We start from the raw sequence: 23,463 nt of genomic DNA on the forward strand, positions 1-23,463 counted from the left end.
AGCTATGCCCACCTTAAGTGACAGTAACAGTATCAGGGTTAAGAAACGTATGCAGTAACATCCATTCAAATATTAACCAAAATAAAGTAAGCGTTTATACTATTGATAGTGGCACAGATTAGAAGGCACATAATTAAGAGCACTTTGCAGCCTATTAGAGGCACGGTGTATAGTACTTTAATGAGGACACCTCCCCATTATAATACCAACAGTAAGTACACATAAATCGAACAGAAATTGGAATAGCAAACATGTCTCAGAGCTTTCCGAATCCCGTCCACACATCCTAGGCGTGAACTGTCTGCCAATTAACTTGAACTGAACCGTTGAGAGCGTTAGGGGGAGATAAAGTCCACAGAGCGTTCGGTACGACAGGTAGTTGCACACACAGTGCAAAAGTGGAATCAGGAGCATATTAGTTAGTCTTCAGGCTTCAGTCACGATTTCGGTTAGATTTCTTTAATACCAATAATTCACCAAACGAACGGAAGGGAACAAGAAAAAGCGGTTTATTAGAACAGTCTGGGATGAAATGAGGCTCAAGTATGGTGCACTGAGACTTCTGACAGTCATATTCTTGGGAACTTTACTTTCTTTTTCCTGGAGGTACACAACAGTCAAAGTGAGAGGTAAGAAACAGCTTGTTTTGAAGTGTACCCATGGGTGTAGTTTCTATTGTTGTACCCAATCTGAATAATCTTTTTTTAAATGTATTTTTATTGCCTGGATTAACAACTAGCTGTAGGGTAAATGTTAAATAAATAATTGTATGTGGACCGGCATTGCGTAAGCCAATGGCGGGGGGCGGATGATATGTACGTCGGTGTATACATGATATATACAGCAGGATTTCTGCAATTACTTAATTCAGTAATGGAAAAATAGTATATTATTAAAGTAGTCGGCAGAACTACAACAGACTGATTCACTACAACATCAGAACGTGTGGCTAGTGTAGAGTGCAGAGCAGAGCCGGCTTTTAGTCTAAACGCCGGCAAAAGCTGTCCCAGAACCGCTCTCTCGATCGGTATTACCCCCTGATAATGCAGACTGTAGCAACCAACCATTATTGTATTTATGTAATGCGATATACCAATTCACCACACATATAATTTCTTACTTTTGAATAGACACATAGCTGATATACACGAGTACCGCGTGAAAAGTGTAATATCTGTATTTGAAATACTGTTTACTGAGTTGATACAGGAAAAAAAAGAGAAAAACAAATGGTATAGGCTTAATATTGGGATACATAATTTAAGAGTATGTTTTGTTGCTTATTGAAGTTCAGCCTACAAACATAAAACATGCCACTGTAAATATTATGTTAAAAAAATACTCACAAGTTTTAAAAATAAAAAATACACACTTTTACAATATAAAAATAGTTTATGGCAAACATTAGGCAAATACAGCCAGGTAAGATTCCTACATTTTTTTAAAATTTGTATTCCTGCCCGGGTGTGAAATCCACTGCAAAGGTATGTAACATGCACAAATTTTCACATAGAATCGCTCCTCCGGTTGTCATGAAACTTGGTATTGTTTAGTCTAAGTTAGTGAGAATGATTCTGGAGATATATTGGTGTATGTCTGTCCATTCTTCCATTCATCTATAGCCCCTTTCACACCTGCATTCCTACCCGTGTCACAATCCTGCATAGTGTGAAACCACAAAACCGGGTCAACTGCGACCCACGTCTGGCTGTGATTTGACACTCTCTTGATTCTGGATCGAGTGGGACAAAATGCATGATGTGCAGTTGAAGTAACAGACAGTTGCGTCTGTGTGAACGTTTCTGTTTATTCTGTTAAACCATATTTCTGTTAATTGAGACATACCATGAGCCAGATTGCTGCAGGGATGGTGTGTAGAGATGAAGAAACATTTGTTCTACTCAAAATTTGGGTCAGCGATTCAATCCAGAGAAGCGTGGATGGAAGTGTCTGTAACAAGCCATCTTGAAAGCCTGAACAGATGAATGGGTCGATGTGAAAGTTGGTGCTTCTGGGGCATTGCGTCCACACATTGTGTACTTGCTTCTGTTATACAGGTTGACCCTGCTTCTTCAAAAATCAGGGTGAATTCACATAGCAGACCCACAAGACACCAAGTAGTTAGTCTCGTGACCTGGGTCGGGATCGGGTACAGCATGCCAGTGTGAAAGGGGCTTATGTTACACTTAGGTTTTTGTATTAATCTGGAGAATTGCTTCTCAAATTGTGATGAAGCATTTTGTTTTTTGTTTTTTTTATATCATGTGGGACAAACCTGTCTGGCATTGTGCTTGTAGTAGCTAGAGAGACAATGCCTACCACAGCCTTCCCATCCAGCAGCTGCTTTTTTATTCCAGGAAACAGCCTGATCTAAAACGCAACTGGCTGTTGGAGTTTCTTGTAGGCGACAACCTGTCAGGAGGCCAATTTTTCATGCAATAATAAAAGCAACAGAAAAGCATTGGATGGTGAACGGTTACTTAATCTTACTCCTTATCTGTCAAATAATCAGTTGCTACTGTGGCAACCAGTACAAGTAGACTTTTCCAAACAAAAAAAAAGGTAGGTCTATAGAAGTAGGTCTAATTGGTAGACAGTCAAACTGATGAACTTCCCCACTTCAAAGTAGAATTAAGCCCCTTTCACACTGGCATGCTTTACCCGGGTCGGAACCTACCCTGGTCAGGACCTGGTGTCATGCTTGTCGGCTACACTATTTCACTCTGCTTTTGATAAAGTAGGGTTGAACTGGGTGACAGACTCAAGTGCACAATGTGCATATCAATCTCCTGGATGCAGCTTGTCACGGACGCTTCCATCCAACTTCTCTGGATTGAACCATCGGCCCAAATGTTGATTATAGCTTTCTGTCTGTTGATTATTCTTCATCCCTGCTGTGATTTGGCTCATGGTGTGTCTCAAGCAACAAAAATATGTCTGAACAGAATAAATAAAAACGTTCCTTGAATAAGTGAAACCTTCACGCAGGCGTGGCTGTTTGTTATTTCATCGGCTTAAGATCGTCCATCATGGATTTTGTCTTGCTCAACCTGGGTCAGAGTGTGTCAACCCACATCCTGGGTTGGATCGCTGGGACCCGTGCGACCCGGGTACAACTCAGGTACATGCTTTCACACTAAGCAGGATTGTGACCCGAGTGGCCAGAACCTGGGTCTGGACCTGGTTAGGAATGCCACTGTGAAAGGGGCTTAGTGTCATTGCTCCACCTATATGCACATGATCTATTTATTCTAGGTCAGTACTATGGGGCCTATGAGTACTGATCCTTGGTAACATCCAAGTGTATGTGTTTCAGATTTTTGTCTAGAAAATACAAGCAGTAACCTAGCCACCTAGGGTACAATACAAAACAATAAGTCTCATCTTAGCTGCTGACAGATAAGACTTTGAATTGCCATACCTCTATGGACTATTTTTACATTATAAACCCTTTTAATGTTGATAATAAATTGGCTTATTTTCTTTACAGCAAAAAGATTTAATCTACGACTGATTTTACAGGCAAAGTTCACTGTTTAAAAATGTTTGCTAAAGGTTCTTTTTTTTTTTTTTTTTAGTTTTGTTTTGTTGAGCTCACAGACAAACATGATTCTAAAACTTAGTAGTGGGTCATTCCATGCCAACTCAACCAGTGCCTTTGCCCGTCCATCTCAGATTTTCCTAGAAAAATTCGCCTGGGGGTTTCTCCTTTGACCTGTGACCTTGCAAGGGTCAAATTAAAGTGAGTAAGGAACCTTGACCAGAAAAATCATCCTGGTTGAAATTTAGATGTTACCATTATGTGTAGCACTTCGATCTACTCGTATTAAATAAGCCTTTCAGAAAAAAATATTAGGAGCGCATTACTGACTTCTGACAAATTGCAAGACGAGGGGTAACTGATGAGTTTTATTCAAACCAGCCTAACCCTTTACACTGTAGGGGATGTGGGACCTAAAATGTAAGTATTGCTGTAAGACCATTAGGAACCAGGCTTCCAAATTCTGTGAAATTCTTTGGTTTCTAGTCCCAGGGTAAAGGGTTAGGCTGAAGTTCGAATAAAACTCGTAAGTTACCCCTAGTCTGGCAATTTGCCAGAAGTGAGTAGGGTGCTCCTAGTCATTACGAGTAGAACCAGGTGCTACACATGATTGCACCCAGGGTGATTTTTCTGGTCAAGGTTCCTTTCTCACTTTAGGTTGACCTTTGCAAGGTCATGGGTTGAAGGGGACATTTAAAAAAAAAAAAAAGACTATTATGTCTGAACTCAGCATGTCAGAAAACCCCCTGGTGAATTTTTCTAGGAAAATCTTAGATGGAATGGCAACAAAATGTCCCATTTCTGGTTGAGTTGGCATGGAATGACCCTAGTATAGGGTCAACAGGCTTGTTAACCCAAGGAGGTTCAGTAGATTGGTTGTTGTTTCACAGTCCTGTTAAGCTTATAATGTGGCTCCTGAGAAGTACACACTAAACTCTTTATTGTACTAGTTGTATCTAATTGCTGTAGGGTGGTATATTTTACATGCCTACTATAGTAGTAAACTGACATACAGTATATAGATTTTAGACTATTGTGACTAGGTGGAATGGCTCTGTATTTAGAATGGAAAGGAATATATGTGTTAATAAAGTACCTTCAACTCTGTTTCCATGTTATTCTAATCAACTCAGGCAGAAATAAACCCTCCCTAATGGTCATAAAAAGTTTCCATCCATGGTAAGCTTCATTGAAGTAACCAAAAGGGACTTGAATAAGTCCCTAACAAAAACATCTTTAAACCAGTCTTTGTGAACAATGTGAAGGAAACTGTGGTTGTACCCATAAAGAAACACAGTCCTCTATATGTTGTTGAAAGTGTTATGTATCTGCAGTAAGGTAGCATCATGGCCCAGGATGTTATCGTCAGCGAGAGAGACTCAGAGACACAGAAGCTGCAGTTTCAAGTGCAAATGTGCATGTTTAATATAAATAATAAAACAACAAACAAAAAGACAGGAACACAACAAACGGCGGCACTGTGGCCAAAACAAACATTTAAGCGTTCATATTTTAAATACAGTGGTTTCAAGCCGAGCCACCGTTTGCAGTGAAACACGATTTCATCAAACTCCCATGAGCACCAATGATACTTCTATCTATTTTAATATCACAGAAGAAACGTACCTCCACCTCTATCACCCTTTTTATACACCTGTGGCTGGAATTTAACCCCTTCCCTGCCAACCCAATATTCCCCACACACACACATATTACCCTGGCAAGGCTTTCACCTTGCACTGTATCACACAAACTGCTGCTATCCGTATGTGTGTGCAACAATGCTCTTTGATCAGTGTTTAGTGGTTTGCAAGACAGTTAGAAAACCAAAAGACAAAATGTAGCAGATTCTTTAAGTGTCCCAGTCTGTGCACTTAAATACTGTAGTGTTTCGCTGGCAGGCAGAAAGGATGGAGACGACACACGTGGTTCCTGTTCTTTAAATCCCTTTTATTTAAACGCACACCACTGGCGGACACTACAGCACCACTGGATGCTCTCAACAGCCAATTACAGTGGAGACACAGACAGCACCACACGCGCAGGTTACATTTACACACAGAGATGGGGTTATACACAACCACAGTAGAAACTGTAGCAATACAGTACACAAACACAATTACACGGATCACTACAGTACGTTTTTGTTAATAATTAAAAAAACGACAAGATAATATATATAAAGCTCCAAAAGATTTATAGATGTTCAACAGCAAATAAAAATTGTTTGTGTCTACATTTTTTTTTAATGTGCGCCACATTTTTTAGTGTGACCCATATTTTTTTTACTAAAAAAAAAGTTAGCTTAGAGCCCTATATTACTGTCTGTTTTTTCAAACTCCAGGAAGTTCTGAAACCCTTGTACCCATACGAAAAACTGTCTCACCTGCTTCAAACTGAAGTCTTGTGACATCCCCAATGAAAGGACCCTGTTCTTGCATTGTTATTGGGTAGTGGCAAGCACTAGCAACAAGCCTTTCCTTGTGCTAGTGTAGGATTTGGGAATTTGTTAACTTGTGCAGAGGCGGAAAAAATAGCATCTGACCTGAAAACAATGTTGCAGTCGGAAGACCCTGAGATGCATTTGTACATTACGAAGTTCTCAAAGTATTTCTAACATCAATCATCCAATTCACAAACTAGTTTCTGTCCAAACTGCCCGAATCAAGGTCAAAAAATGTTTGTAGGTGCAGGATTGAAATAAGAAAAGTAGTATAATTTAATTCTATAGTTTTTCAAGTTTACACACCATGGTTTGTGAATAAAATGTTAGTATGCATTATATTCCACACAATGTTTTCAGCTAGAGGTAATAATGAAAGCAGTGCTGGAAGCAGCAATACAGTAGAAGAATATTATACATAATACCAATGGATACAAAATACAAATAGTTAATACTATAGTTACAATTGGGTCACAGACGTGCAGTTAACCACATAGACATGACAACTGTGGTGCTTGCGATAAAAATGACTACCTATAAGTTATTCTGAGCAGATAGTACTGTAATGACTACTGTAGAATGTAGTGTCTAGTTGCTGCATGTTCTTAGGGAGATATTACTAAGTGCCTTTTTATTAAATTAGAATAAATCAAAATATTTAGGCTTTTTTTACATTGTTTGTCTTTAATTATTAATGAAAACATTAAGTCTATTTTGAAATGTTACAGTTCAGCTTGTAAAGAAAAACTACTAAAAAAGCCAACATTTTGATTTATTTAAAATTTGCAATGATCCTTGTTTGTTTCTATTACATTGTGCCAATTTATACCCTTTGTTCTGAAAGCACTTTGATTAAAACCGTTTAGAAAGTTTTTTTTTTTTTGACATATTTTTTCATGCATTTCTAGCTTCATCATTGCTGTCAATGTATCAAACACCTAAAAAAAAAAACAAGTAACTAAGTAACTAATTAAGATTTTTAAAACCGAAAAATCCCAATTCAGGAAAAAATAAATCTGAACATACAAAATAATAAAATGGATATGATAGGGCCTTGGTAATGCTTAAAAATATGGCCCAATCAATCAAATTAGTTTCGATTCATCATGAACAGGCATATACTGTTTTATAACCCACAACCAATGGATTGTTATGAGGGTTCTGTACACAATGCATATGTACATTTCTCAAACCACTAGTGATGAGGAAGTTCAAAAAAAGCGTTGACATCAGAAACTGCTGTTACTTGGGGGTGGCTTCTTGGAATTATATTTCCTTTGTTCTACTCTGTAAATGATTACTTCTCCTTGTTCCTAATTTGGTTGGCTTTAGTATTGTGTTTTAGTGCAGGACAGATTCTCTGCTGGTTACAGTGCAGTCTAATAAAAGACCTGTTAGATCATTTACACTCAATTCTTTTCAGTATCCCAAACCTCCTGTTTTTTTATTCTTTGTTTGTAAGGTTGCAACTTGCAACAGGAAGTGGGTTCAGAAACGTAATAAGGGCAGTGCCTTTCAAAATGCATTTTCTTATCATCTACCTCTCTTTTACACTCCTGTAGAGCCATTGTTTAGAAAATAAGTTTATTTCTGTAGTGCCAAAAATATTGGGTCAGCTGATCAGAATATGTTAATTGCCAAAATAAAACTATAAACCCATTGGTTCTGAGTGGTGATAGCAGGGTTAGAAACTAACAATATTGTGCTAAGTACTAGAAACTTGGTAGTCCTGATGTGAAGTGGAATTAATTGGAATTAACAACAACAGTTGGGGTCCCTAAAAAATAGGCTTAGTTTTTATTTTGCTAAAAAAATAAACACCGTTATGAATTTTAGGTTTACATTTTTTTTTTTTTAACAAAGCACCTTTGTAAACGCCGATACAAATCGATCAATCACCTGTTTGCACCTCGTTACTGAGCGACTAACTGTACTGACGCAATTCAACGCATATTGAACGTGCAGTATCTAAATGATTTAGTTATTGTGACTATTAGTAGAAGGAAACGCAGAGTGATTACAAAGAGCCCACAGTTTGCCACCTCTTGTCAGGGGCTCTTAAAATATATTACAAATGATTAAAAAATAGGGATCTGACAAATTGTTAATACACCAGACTACATCTTAATGCAAATTACTAGGTTAAAGAATTCCCACCAAGTGTGCAGTTGTTCATTGTAAAATAATATTTATTTGACACCTCGATAAACGAAAGGTGCAGGAACCCGCATTAGTTAAAAAGGTTTTTATATAAAAAGGTTAATACAGTACTATATGATCAATCATCTGATTCACAAAGTTGTTTATGTCCAAACTGATTGAAGCTACGTTTGTAAATATTGCCCGAATCAAGGTCAAAAAATGCTTGTAGGTGCAGGATTGAAATAAGTAGTATAATTTAATTCTATAGTTTTTCAAGTTTACACTCCATGGTTTGTGAATAAAATGTTAGTATGCATTATATTCCACACAATGTTTTCAGCTAGAGGTAATAATGAAAGCAGTGCTGGAAGCAGCAATACAGTAGAAGAATATTATACATAATACCAATGGATACAAAATACAAATAGTTAATACTATAGTTACAATTGGGTCACAGACGTGCAGTTAACCACATAGACATGACAGCTGTGGTGCTTGCGATACTGAAAATAAGGACTAATCTTCGCAGCAGTGTTACAGTGTAGTTTCTGTATTAGCCAAAAAAGTTGCATAACCTGTATCCAGTGGCGTGGAAACCTCTCAAGGAGCACATTATTACTTTATATTAAACAATAATGGCAAGTCTATGGCAAGAGGAATATGAAAGCTTGTAATTAGCGTACCACCTCAAAGACCCTTGTGCCCTTTGAAGGCAATGAGGGATCTATCACGTTAAGGCGACAGAACCTGGTAAAAAGTATGCGTCGTAGCCCAGCTAGCTGCATTCCAAATCTCAGCCATGGAGGCACCTCTAAAGAGGGCCCATGACGTAGCCACATAGAGAATCTGTGTTATCATAGAGAATCTGTGTTATTCCACAGCTAATGGATTCCTAGGATCCATGAATAAAATCCAAGTTCTCTTAAGCAAATTACCTATTGTTTGTTTTTCATTTTTTAACATTAAGATGATTTTATTTTCTCCTTTAAAAAAATGGTGATTCAGCTAGGTCAACAGTATTGCCTATAAAGCGCTATCAATATCACCCTATAGCACACACAGAATGAAATATACTGTGGCGACAGGGATTCCACTTCGCTTTCCTTTTTCTTTTTTCTTTAAGAAAAGCTGAATAAATGGACAGGTGCGGAGATTGCTAGTGGAAATGGATTGTCCGCTTTTTATTCCCTCTCTACAGTCTGTGGGGTGAAACCACGCTAAAAACAATAAAACCCTCTTATCTCTCTGTTTTTGAAAAGAATATGTTCTTCTTCTTCATCCAAAACAGCCATTAGAGAGTGTTGGTGTCCTTAGTAGTTTTCATAATGTCCTTGTATTCTCGCCGTTGACTGACATGTCACTCTATCCAATCAGTGGCGGTGTCAATGTATAATTTGAAAAAGTTAAACTGCTGTGTACCAAAAGGTGCAAAATCAAAAAGAAAAATATGTAGGTACACAAAAATGTGAATAATTGATAAAACATCCATTATATGGATGTCTGACAGGGTGGCTGTAACGGTGACTTCAGACCCGGAAGAAACACACAGTACTGCGAGGTGAAATGGTGAATGCGCTTGCTTGCGGCGGTTTGTTGCAAAATAAAATAAAAGGTTTGAACAAAAAACACTCAAGGTAAAGGTCACAATGGCCAAACGAGCAGATAAACACTAAACAAGTGCACAAGTAGCATTTGTTATTTTAATTCTTTATTTTCTCTCTCTTTCCCGTTCTCCAATCCCGAACACACAACCCCAAGTGAGTGTCTCATGCCTCTTATATACAGCTGTGCTGGGATTCAATTACTAATTAATCATTCACTTAAATCCCAGCACATGAACTAATCTCTCCAATCCCTGTGCCCACATACTATTACATACTTTATCTGCATGTGAAGTGATTGTGCAAGCCCCCTATAAACAAGTTGTCTTTCAAAAGAAAAGTTCCCGAGGTTGATGGTATGATGACTTCAGAATACAATGTTCATTCCAAGACATTCAAAAGTGCCTAATTTGAAAATTAATTTGTACTGTAGCAGTGATTTATCCCACAAATTGTGATGTCTTCTGCAGTGTGGTCATTTGTGTTACATGTCCAGCAATAGGGGGTGTAGAGGTTGTTGTTGTTGTTATTATTTATAATAATAATAATAATAATAATTATTATTATTATTATTATTATTATTATTATTATTCCAGGGCAACTTACAGTTATTACAAAATATCACATTGCAGATAACAGCAGTTATGAAATAAAATAGGCAGTGGTAAATAAGAGCAAATTAAAACACGGTAAGCGAGAATACAAAAATACAGTAACTAATTATGTTTGAGAGCGATTTTGATTAAGAGCAGTTAAACATATTAAATTTTGCTTAAGAGTAAATTCTGTTAATAGCAAATAGTAAGTACAATACATGGATAGCAACAATTTCAAATAAGAGCAATTACAAAAATGTGAATGTAGTTACCTTTAAGAGTAAAGTCAAGTACAAGATTCAGTAAATAGTTATAATTGAGAACAGTAGAATACAGCAAATGGAGTCTGTTTATTACTCACCATTCCACATGGACTGTGACATTGGGGCCTTATCAAGCACTATATTCTTCAATTTTGAATACTGACTTGGGATACTGTTTTAATTATGGAAACTGTGGTGTGTGGTTTTTTTAAATCTTTTGGATGTGCTTAATTGCGTGCCATTTACATTATACAGTTCTGTGCATGGATAACATTTAGATTTCATTTTGCTGTAGGTCGGTAATGGGAAATTTTACATAATGCTACAATACGTTTTTACAAACAATACTTTTTTAATTCAAAGCTGTAGTGGTTAAACTGAACACTGTTATTTAAATGTCAGCAAAACTTGCAAAGAAAATGTACAAAATGAAGTTTACTGCTTGCACAAATATTCAGCCCCTTAAGTCAATACTTGGTAGAAGCACCTTTTGGATAGGTCTCTACTAGCTTTGCACAGTAGGATGGTGACCTTTTTATTTTATTGTGTTACATGTTCACGTGTTGCTACAACTGTTTAAGTAAGGTGTATGTATATTACTGTTATTATTATTATTATTGTTATTGTTATTATTATTGTTATTTTTGCTGAAGTACTAAAAATGTGTGAGGCAATGTCAGATTTAAAGTTTGATTTTACAGGGTTGGCTTTTAATTTCATTAAACGAAAAATCCTTTTGAGGCAGATTTTATTATTATTTTTTCAAACATTCAAATCTTTTGTTTTACTACATATACTTTTTATCATGATATCTGTATATTGTTCCTCTGTTTTAGAATGTGGTTTTAGAGTTTGAACATTTTAAGAAACTATTTAACACACCAGTACCTGAACAAAGTAGGATCCCTCAGTCTGTGCTATGCTTTTGGGAAAGTCCAAGACCACTGTTTATCAATTGGTTAATTATCATCTTTTCTGCTCAGTTCAGTTTTGATTCCAGGACTGAAAAAAAGAACAATAAATAACAAATTACATCAATTGCAAAAGAGTGCATCCCTGTTTATGTTATACAAGCATGATTTGCAATGATGTGTTTGCAGGTAACATTAACATCTCAAACCAGGTGAAAGTGAACTAGTATTCATATACAGTAAAACATCGCAAATGCGAACGTCAATAAATTGATGCCCCTGTGATTTCCCAGCACACAGTACTGGCTGCTGCAGAACACTGCCTGCAGAGCTGAATTAAATACATGTCCGCACAACTTTGTTGCTGGTATTTAATAAATTGTTCCTGTTTCCTGGACGTTTGGATTGCAATGTTTTAGCGTGTCATATGTTAAATGTGTATCTTTGTAACTAGCCCTAACATGTAATCTCAACCTTTGGGATAAAGCCATAACAAAGTAAAATTGTCAAGAATTATGTCTAGGCCTACATATATTACAGGCGTGTTAGTGATATGAGCGAGTTTCTGAAAATCTGCTCACAGTGATTTAATTTCCTGCAAAGGGTGAAAGTGCTCTGTAAATTTCAGTAGTTTGTGTAAAAAAGTAGCTGACAGCAGTTAAATGAATATAATTGGATTGTTAGGGAACTTGGAAATAAACAACTGTGGCAAAGTGCCCGCCCCTGTGTGTATTTTATGTTGTATGTTGTGTGTTAATGTTGGTGTATTGTCATTGGTACATGGGATATAAATGGGTCTGTGTAACACAAGTGTTTAAAATGTGTATTTGTATTTAGGCACAAGGATTGCACAGCACGTATTGTGCAAGTAAAAAGTAATAATATATGAGTGTGGAGAATTGCACTTTATTAATTCACGTGCAGTTGTACTGCGACTCCAATTGAATGATTGATTAGCAATCGAGTCTCGGTACAGCTGCATAAAAGCAACATGTTTTCACTCATTCGGGGTTGTGTGTTCGGTGAGTGGAGAACGGGATTGGAGACAATAATAATAACGTAAAGTAAAATAGAAGCTCACCGTGTTTGTCTGTGTAGTCTGTTTTGTTTTTCTGTTTGTTGTGGCTAATGTGCCGTGTCCTGTGTTTTTGTTTGTTACAACCTTTTTATTTACTGTTCTCTTAATTCATTAAATGCTGAGCGCAAGCAAGCACTCGGCTCCACCCGGCTCCACCTCTCTTTGTTTATTTTCTGGTTCCTGTGTCTGGTTTGATGTCCCCCACTCCGGCCATCTTTGTGACAACAACATACCTGCTTAACTTTTTTCGTGGAACTTGTTTGCACATGGTTTCTGGAAAATCACGATTTGTCCAGTGCACTTTTACACAGCCCCCACCTCAGGGCCGAACGTCTCGTCGGCCCAACGCTTAATGTTCACACAAAGTCAGAGAGTCCCAGAGTCTCTAGAGGTGGCCTGCTCGGCTACCAACTTCTTCCATGCCGGCACCGTTCTCACTGCTGCTTCCGAGGCAGCCCGTCTGGCTGTAGTCTTCTACTCGCCGCATTACCTGGAGCTTTTCTGTCAGATGCGCATCCGGAGCTCAATCTGCCATCTCAGTTCTTCTTCTTCTTCCTCCTGTCAGCAGGGGGTCAGCAAGTGTGTGTCGTCCTTTCCGCTTCTGACACCAGAGACATTACACCAAGACTTTCAGGTACAATGTGGTTTATTAGGCAGCTAATAAGAAGTCGGCACCATCCACACACTCACTCATACACACACAAACAGCCCTTCCCCACCCCAGAGCACTACCAGACCTCTCAAGACAAAACAACACAGGATGGGTTTCAATGATGATAGGTAATACATCACAACAGTAAATGCACTTTACAGTAACTAACAACGAAACGGTTAGGTGGGAATTGAATTGTTGAAGTCATCTTGTGCTGGCCACATCCTATAAAAGAGCAAAGGGCAATTTTTATTAGGGAGGTGATTCCGTGAAGGCAGTAGGCCCAGCCTGAATGGGAGACCGTGTAGGAGAGGCTGTTGTGTAAGGGAGTAGAATCTACCAGGTGTGGGTTTTGAAGAACAGAAACTTAGACAAAAGAAAGGTATTTGCAAGATGGTAAAATGAGTTAGCCTTCCATGTCTTAGGTTTAGGTTTGTTTAAAGAAAAGCTGTATAAGCTAGTGCTCCAAGGGACCTAGGATTGTGTTTATTGTTTTAGTTTCAATGTAAATAATACAAGTGCATAAACTGGGCTAAAATATATACACTGACTGTGAGACTTTCGTGGCGCTGTCTGACTTCTGACACCACCTGTGATGAAGCCCCTCTAGTCATAATGGTCCGGGGCTGTATCACCTCTTTGGTGTGGGTGCGCCAGGAAAGTCAGTGTATATATACAGAGAGAACAAATCTCTGCTGATTGCCGGTTTTCTGCTTTTACATTTATGCAATCAATGCAGATCCGGGGGGGGGGGGGACTTTCCTGATTTTTTTTTTTTTTTTTTTTTTTTTTTTAACATTTTCTTTTAATTATCTTTTTTTTTAAGCTATTAACACATTTGTCACACTTGGTGAGGTTCATATATTTTTTTTTTTTTATTGTGTTTTTTTTTTTTTTTTTTTTTACATTACATACCCCATTGGTGCTTGCAGATAGCTGTCTTGGCAAGTTGCTGTTTCATTAGTCTACAAACAAGTACTGTGCAATAAACAGTTATGGTGCACTTCTACAGTTCACATTGCAGAAAATATACTGTGTGTGTGTGTGTGTGTGTGTGTGTGTGTGTGTGTGTGTGTGTGTGTGTATATATATATATATATATATATCCCACATACATGACCCATGCTGGGATGTTATTTGCTTAATTAACGCGTGAGCCACACCTGTGTGGAAGCCCTTGCTTTCAATATACTTTGGTGTCCCTCATTTTCTATATACATATCTCATATACATCCCTCATTGGGTGTCCCTCTTTTTCTTTGGAACCTGATGTTGATGGAGACAAACATGGTGATCCAGCGAATTATAAGATACACCCCATGTTGAACAAGCATCTTCTGAAAGACGAGAGGTTGCCAGACATTTGTTTCCAACAGAACTAAAAGACAGAGTGAAAAATCAAGAAGTCATTTTATTAACAAAACTTTAAGATTTTTTTTTTTTTTTTTTTTTGTACACACTCAAGTTTAAACATGTGTTTTTTTTTGTTTAAACTTACATGACATAAGCAATTGGTGTTTGTTTCTATTAGCACTATATTTTCTTACTTTTTTCCCCCATGGTAACATAAAAAGAAGCAGAAAATGTCAACTTTGTAACATGTACAATATGAAATGCATAGTATTGCAAATAGGTCCAAACCACTGGATGATGAGCGCAAGTTCAAGGGCTCTTGCCTTGTGTGTGCTGTACTGAAAGTATTTTGTGTAGCTTCTTTTGTAGGTTCAATGTTTAGGTATTATTGTTATTGTTGTTATTATTATTATTATTATCATTATTATTATTATTAAAGCTCAGAAAACCGGGGAAAGGAAGTCCCACAAAAATAGAAATTAATAATAACAATTGACTGTGTACATATTCCTTTTTTGACCTTTAACAATTAAAAGGGAGTGACTTTCTGATGTAAACAAGTTTCATTTGAGATCCAGAGGAACAAGAGCATTAAAATAAGACATTATGTACAACATTAATTTCAGCCCTTGTGCATAGGTTAGAAAAAATAGATTTCACTTGAAACTAAATATATATTTACCTCAACTTTGACTGGATACCTGCATACTGGATACTTCACAGAACCTATTTTACCAAAACACATTCACCTAATCTTGCTTGGCAGGTGCTGTTTTGTTCGCTCTCAAGTATTGGCATCTCTGGGTTTGTGAATCCAGCAGTTAAAGTTCACTTATTATTTGTATGCATTCTAATTTCAGGTGTAATCTGAATTTTAACTTCACTCAAGTTGGGTTTCTGAGGAAAAAGTCAAAAAGTCAGTGGATCCCAGGTTCCTGTTACTTTTAAGCTTTTTTTTTTTTTTTTTTTTAAACTTCTCACTTTCATCTCTGTATAAAAGCAGCCATCTTGAGCCAGGCTGTTCCTCTACACCTGAGCCCAAGATGGCTGCCAGCCACAAAACACATTTTACTTGTGCATGGCTGCTGCCCTATGACAATACATCCATATATAGACGTAAATTGAATTAAAACAGATGGTTTTATTTCCAGAAAATAAACACTATTACACTAATACAGCAGTCTGTTTTTATAGAACAGTTACACATACTGTAGTCCCCCCCCCCAGGCTAGATAGTGATAGTTTAATTGATTTCATCTGTTACCAAGTGTAATGATCATTGCACATTGCTCACCTACACCCTTATTTTGCAGACCGATGACCTCTGGTGGTGTAACCCTGGTACTGCAGCCAACATACCACAACGTTTTATATGGGTTCTGAATAGGCAAATACAGATTATGCTTCTGAAAAAACAAAACTTAAGTTATAATGTAAAACAAAATCAAAAAGCAATTCTCAGCAAAAGACATGCATTTCTTCCAACAAATTTAGAAATGTATGTTTTATAAAGTTACAAATATAGGCATTTTTTGTTGTTTTGTTCAGTTTTTTTAGATCAAATTTTATCGTTTAACACTTAAGCGGGGACAATGTAAAATGCTGTGTCTTGTGCTGTATCAAATCCAGCCAGAATAAGCACATTGATTTGAAGTGAATATTTCCAAATGTTTTTGGATAATAATAATAAGAATAAGAATAAGAATAATAATAATAATAATAATAATAATAATAATAATAATAATAATAATACAATACAAATTGCACTTATATAGCACTCTTCATGCAAGCATTCCAAGGCTATTTACAAAAGAAATATTCAAAATCCTAATATATAATTACAGCTACAAATAAACAAAACCAAACAAATAAGTTTTCAAACAGGATTTTAAAGAAAATATCACAAAGCTCTGTACCGTACATAACTGAAAAAAAGAACAAACCACAATATATTTGTATAACATGTCACACATACAACTGCCAAGTCAGACCATTTAAATAACTGTGTACACATAATTCAAAAGCAACAATTTTAAAGTTACACTAAAACTCACAAAGATAAGAAAGCCATTTTAAAAGTCAGTTTTTAGTCTTGACTTGAAAACTGTAACAGCCCAGCTTCCCTGACAAACGAAGGCAGAGCATTCCAGAATTTAGGAACTGCAAGAAAAAGCCCTCCCTCCTCCTGTGTTGCTTTTGTTGACCCTTCGAATAACCAGCTGCCCTGCATCCTGTGACCTCAGAGTGTGGTTTGGAAGATACAGAGTCCGTTACATTACAATAATCAACTCTAGATGAAACAAAGTCATGCATTAGTCTCTCCACGTCAGATACGGAAATTAAGTTTGGCTATATTTCTCAAATGATAAAAAGATACTTTAGTAACTTCCCATACCAGTCTGAAATGATAGATCAGGGTCAAATATAACCCCCAAACTCTTAATTTCTAGTTTAAGTTTTGATGAGAGACTGCAAAGGTCAAGATCATGTCATCCCACATTTCCTTTACGTTGGTTCTGTGATCCCACTAGGATAACCTCTGTTTTATCTGAATTCAACATTATAAAATTCTGTGACATCCAATATAATATAATTTTTGTTACTGATAATAGTTATAATAATGTCTGTGTCATGGCAAGACAAAATTTGGACTGCAAGAATATTATTACACAAATAATGACTAAGATTATGGCGGATCCTCCAGTCGAAAAACACTGGGTCCATGAGTTTTTTTTTTTTTGCTTTGTTTTGTCCCCCCCCCCACACACTGGGTCGGTCTCAACTGCATAAGTGATAAAAAACCAAAACACAACAGAAGAAAAAGAATTAGCTTTGTAGTAACTATGATTATCAGAGAGAGACAGACACACAGACAAGTTAATGCAGCAGAAAATGTAATCAAATCGTACCAGCTGAGAATTGTGATAAAAATGATAGAATCAGTCCGTGGGGATGTACAGTCTCTAATCACCAGGGATGGAGGCAAAAAGGCTATTATGTAAGACACACTTTAGAGCTGCCAGTTTGTTGGCAGGTCATTTGTTAAAGCTGATGGCTTAAAAAAAAGCAGCATTTTGATGGAAATGCAAAAGGAAATAAATATGTAAGCTGTTTTATTAAAGTTGTGTTCCATCTTCTGTCCAATCCCATTCTGCTGATGCCTACAATATACCATGTAACTTCTTTATTATCGTCATGGTAACCCATTCCTACTGCAGGGTGTGCCATTTTGTCAGTGCTCTATGTCTTCCAATTAACTAAAACGACAAATGATCTTTACTGTGCCACCCTGTTTTGTAATTTAACCATAAATGTCAAAAGCAAATTCACATTTTCAATGTAAATAAAAAGGAAAGGAAGTTTACAAAAATATTTTAACACATCTTTTTTAAAAGAGATCTTACTACATATAGTATTATATTATAGTATGATATTACTTCTTGATGCTTTTCTGGTTTTAGTTTTGAAGTTTTGAACACAAACCCCTTTTGAAAATGTGTTGTATTATCATCAGTATATATATATATATATATATATATATATATATTATATATATCATCATAGTGTCTATATATATAGTTGTCACAGAATGAAATAATCTTTCTGATTAGTAAGATGCTAAGTCGATATAAAGTGATAAACTGATGATGAAACAAGTGATTAGTTTCACTGATATGAAAACTATATGCCTTTGTATGGCTTTAATGCATGGCTGTACTGATTTGAGAAAAGGACAAATGCAGGTTACGCGGAAGAATGAGTCTTCTTGAGTCAGTTCAGTAAGATTATTCCCATAAAAAGTCCACTGTGAAGTCCAGTTAGTACTGTTCAGGGAAACGCAAATTAACTTTTTCAGTTGTGTAAATGTTAGGGCTGGTTAAGCATACAAGAAAATATGAGTAAATTGCAGCCTACATTTTAAAAAAATAAATACAAATAAATAATAATAAAATACTGGCATGTAGATAATGGCAGAGAAACGTCTTTGTTGTGAAGCTTATCTAATTAGGACTACTGATTTGTTCCTTTTTGTATTTTCAGTTAGAATGTTTGTTCTTTACCACGTGCGCTCAATTCACAGTAAGCTTCTTCATAAAATCCAAAAGCCGGTGCGTTGACTTCACAACAATAAACTGTATCTCCCTCACATCGGATGTCCACACTTATCAAAGAAGCACGTTCAAATAATTAATAGTTCATTATCATTTTATTTTCAAGGTTAAAAACACAAAAAACGAACATGTTTCGACCAAACAATGGCCGTCCTCAGCATTTAATTATTAAAACGTGAGACTTCAGTATTAAATCGGTAACTGGAAATGACAGACCTAATTTAAAGTATGTGTGTGTGTGTGTGTGTGTTTTTCAGATACTGGGGAGGAGGAGGAGGAGGAGGTGCAGTCTCAATTTCTCGATCTGAGGAAGAGGCTTCAGACAGCAGAGGCAGTGAATCAGAGAGTGTCGCAAGAGCTTACCAGTATTCTTGAAAGCATCAAACACATCGTTGCTGAGAAGAGGAACGCCACCCGCAACCATAGCAGTAAACTCCTTTCACTTTATTGTTTTAACAGGAAAGGGCCTGCTGAGTCGCAGTCCCAGGAGGAAAGTAGCCTGCCGTGTGTTCAGTTGAGGGCATGTTGTTTCATTTTACTGAGACATTATACCAGGGATCTATTCAATTAATGTAACAGTTGCCAAACCTGGGATTTTTCTTACATTTTAAAAACTAAACTACTCTTTGTTAGAGATGTTACTTCTTACAAGTGTGTTTCCGTCAACGATTTAATCAATGACACTGTCTAGTATTGTACAGAAACATTTACCCAAAGTTGAACTTCCTTAAAGAAAACCTCAGAAAAACATACCAACCTTTTCATTCCTGTCTGGAGCTGCTACAATCTTCACTAGACTTGCGTGATTTCTGTACTGTGAATAAAGTTTATTTGAGCGAAACGTTTTTCACTGCCCTTTTTGTTCCGGAGCCATGTCTGAACTGTAAAGTTCAACAAACTTTATTCACAGTATAGAAATTACAAAAGTTAGCCTAGGGTCTGGGTTTTGGGAACAAGCAATGGCTGAAAGATAGTGTCATGTGTTTGAAAGAAAGGCCTATGTAAACTCGACCAGTCTTTCTGCATCAGTTCACACAAACACCCACAAAGGAAACAATTTGCAAATGCCTACAAACTGAAGTTGAAATTATTTATTTAGACATTATTTATTGTATTTGTGTGCTCAGTAACAATTTCAGTGTAAGGATTATCAGATGTATATTAACAATGCACAGGATTAGGTTAGGTTTAGGAAATACATACAAGGTGTACCAGGAGCAGTACTCTATGTACATTTGTTTTACGGTAAGTGTTTTACTTAAAGGGAAAATATTCCCGGAGCATCCTAAGGAAAGATTGACTAGATTCTGCACAGAAGCGCTGTAAAAGAGTCCAATACACCTGGAGCCACGGGTTCCCCAGATCATTCCTCACCAGACGAGACCTGAAAGGCAAGAAGTTCTGTGTGTTCAGAGGTAGTTTAAAACAAAGGGACTGAAGACTTAAATATTAGCTTAAGCTCACCCTGTAAGATTGAAACACTTGCCCGCAGTTTATCAGCTAGAACCTGGTGCCTGACGAAATGGTACCTGTACTTACTGTACTTGCCATCTTGTTACAGGTCATAATTATGTATTTTTTTCCCTTAACAAATAGTTGCCTTTTACCCACTCAAACCTCACTTCTTCTTTTTTTTTATTTTATTATCTGTGTTAACTTTGTAGAACTTGAGTGTTAGAGTACAGCCTTAGCTGTAGGGAATGAGGATAGAGTTCAGTCGAAAAAATACAGTTTTCCCCAGTTGTCTGTTTTTGATTGTTTAGAAGGAGGTAGTGACTTCATTGCACCATAGCATACGAGACAATGAATCGGGTAACACGATCAGACAAAAAAAAAATTAATACTGTAGCCACTGTTTGGAGAGCTGAGACTGTTAAAACATACATATTGTTTCGTGATGTGACAATCAAAGCACCAATACCTAGTAAGTGTGCTGGAATGCTGTCTATTACGCCTTTACCTTTTTAATTCTGTTTTCAGTCATTCCGAGTGTTTCTTACTGCAGTCACCTAGTTAAATCCTGTTTTTTTTTTTTAAGAAAAAAACAAAATTTGGCTGCAGTGCTCCAGGCTTGTATAATGTTACTGCTAGTTTGTGGTACATTATTATTAGGAACTTTGTTGTATTTGGTTATGATATTTGGTCCCGTTCACACTTGTATTTTTATACTGGTATTATAATGCAGAACAGTATTGCAACATCTGTTAACACTGGAATTGTTATCGATGTGGTACAGGTATAACTGTACCAATACGAAACCCAGTCAAGAGCAAGTTTCGTAGTGGCACAGCTGTGATGTGACTTGGAACAGATCAAGAGTCGACAGGTGGTGTGACAGATTAATGGAGTCTGAGGCATGCGCACACTATGTCCATGTATGACGTGTAGCAAAATACATTTACAGTAGTAGTATGATAGTAAGCATTATATTTTGCTGTACAAATGCAAATGTACACTAGTGCTATTATTGTAATAAAATATTATGTGAAATACCTTAAATAATTAGCGTAATTGATTCCGGAATGTACAATTCTCCGATTTAATTATATTAAACTAAAATCTTCTCCAATAGTTAAATAAATATTGCAAAACGGTAATCAGTTAATACGGGTGTTTGTTTAATTAATTTATTGTTTTTTTTTTTTTTATATTTACACAGAAGTTACATGATTAAATGATCGAAGTGAAATTCAATTAAATGGTAAAAAAAAACTAAAAAACATAAGAAAACTAATGTCTGAAACCAATAAATGCAATTTTATAATCGCACCTGTCTACTCTGTACTGTGTGAAGCGCTTATCTCTGTTTTCTTTGCACGCACCGTCTCTTGTACTACGTTCAGAAAACTGCTCTTTTGGTGTCAATTATGGTATGTCATCAAGACACTGCACAAGAGTAAAACATGACATGTTTTTTTATATTTTTAAACATCGAAATCACCTCAAAGCAGGTCAGTCCGACACTGCTCCATTGCATCTCAATAGAAAACCTCCCGAGCTCCCTTTGTCCCACAACCCTTTGTGTGTAGCATGACGGAGGTCCCCATAGAGAATCAGTATTTTGGTGTAATAGAATATCTTTCATGTAAGTGTATCGGTATAAACCAGCTCAAATGTGGACAGGTATATCGCAGCAGTATCGGTATTGTGCTGGTGTTGAAAAGAGAGTTAGGACAGAGAGTGGTATAATATTGGTAGATTGTAAACTGAAACACAGCTGTAGTCTCATTAAGCAGATGCTACCTACAAAGCTGGTGTGTTATCATAAGCAAGTCATAAGAGTGTCTAGGAGTGTCTGTTACTGTCCAGTCAGACATGCTAGATATATAGGTAACTGGGTTGACTTTTTAATTTGAATTTTCTGTTATTTTTGATGTACCTCCTTTGTTACTTTATCTACCATGATTTATGATACTAGTGTATTATTGCAGTTCCTTATGTTCTTCTAGTGATCAGCTTGGATTTAAGCTTTTTGAGATCAAATTCTGGCACAGTGGGTGTATTATCATTTTGTCAGGATACAAGTGCAGCATTGTTTGGTCGTCATGCTCCGAAAGCAATGTTTATGTAACCAACAGCATTTAATTGCCCTACCAGAAAAATGAAGGGATTACCATGGCAGGCTCACACACCAGGGTGATGCCAAATCCAGGCATGTAGACAGGTCCTAATTAACTGGCCAGGCAGTGTATGTTTGAGTGTTTCAAAAGGGATCGTATTGAGCACTGCATTGTCTCAGCACCACTGTGAGCCGTTTAAAATGATCTCCAAGCTCATTTGGAAATGTGAGACCATGCAAAGCTCTAGGAAAGCACATCAGCATTGCCTTCCCATGTGGCCAACTGGCCCATGACAGCAAGTTTGCAGAAATTGAATAGCAGAGTAAACCATTGTTTGCTTTGTAGGTTAAGAGCATTAAGAGTAGGAATGTCCTAAACCAACCTTTGTCAGGTTTCAGTCCCATTAGCTGTATCTGGTCTTCTCCCAGGCTTGTATACACTTCAGCATTAAATATCCTGTTTCTTAATCTCGGTTACTGCCAGGGCCTGTCAGGGTAACTATCAGGAACTCTACATGCCTGAATGGGAGCCTTACCTGGTTCAAAACACTTGATATCGGCTAGATAATTGTATTTATTTATTTAGGTATGTATGTATTTATTTATTTAACTTTTTTTATATGTATTATTAATGTTATGTTATTATTGCATTGTGTTATAGGTGGGGGTGGGATGGGAGAGGAACGAGGGAGGTCAATCAGCAAAAAGATTATAGTTGTAATCCATGTATTATATATGTTATATCTTTAAAAACACCTGATATATTTGAAGTAAATTTATCAAAAAAATTTAAATGTGTTGTACAGAAATTATTTAATTTTATTAGTGGGGCTAATTAGGGACTTATCGTTGAGCAAATGATCACTTTTTAAACTTGATTTGATTATCGATTTAGAAATGTATTTAAATAATCCTGATTCAGATGATCTCTTTACTCATATTTAACAACTGTAGACTTATATTTGTGGATTTATTTTTTAATTGCAAACTAAACCGAGTACGGACCAGCCATATAAAAATGTATAAATTCACACCATTTTTTATATTTTTATTAATTAGACCCCTTTATAAATTGATTCTGTTTTCTAAGCAGATAATACTGTCACTAATTCCTAGTCACAGGGTTTTAGATCATAAAAAAATTAGTGGTACAGAGTTCTAACTAATTCCTAGTTTATTAACAAATTCCTCTCTACAAGAAAGCAGAGTTTC

General features: G+C 36.6%; 1 protein-coding gene across 1 annotated transcript in view; it reads left to right on the forward strand.

Annotated features, from left to right (window-relative positions):
• The first annotated feature begins 365 nt into the window (after window positions 1-365).
• Window positions 366-23,463, forward strand: part of LOC121330486 (alpha-1,3-mannosyl-glycoprotein 4-beta-N-acetylglucosaminyltransferase B-like) — a 59,284-nt gene continuing 36,186 nt past the window's right edge. Inside the window, exons 1-2 of the mRNA XM_041277038.1 lie at window positions 366-629; window positions 18,950-19,120. Coding sequence (XP_041132972.1) covers window positions 533-629; window positions 18,950-19,120 — 268 coding nt within the window. The 5' untranslated portion in view covers window positions 366-532. The remainder of the gene's footprint in view (window positions 630-18,949; window positions 19,121-23,463) is intronic.

The sequence above is a fragment of the Polyodon spathula genome, chromosome 2, assembly GCF_017654505.1.
Source record: "Polyodon spathula isolate WHYD16114869_AA chromosome 2, ASM1765450v1, whole genome shotgun sequence".
NCBI classification, from domain to species: domain Eukaryota; kingdom Metazoa; phylum Chordata; class Actinopteri; order Acipenseriformes; family Polyodontidae; genus Polyodon; species Polyodon spathula.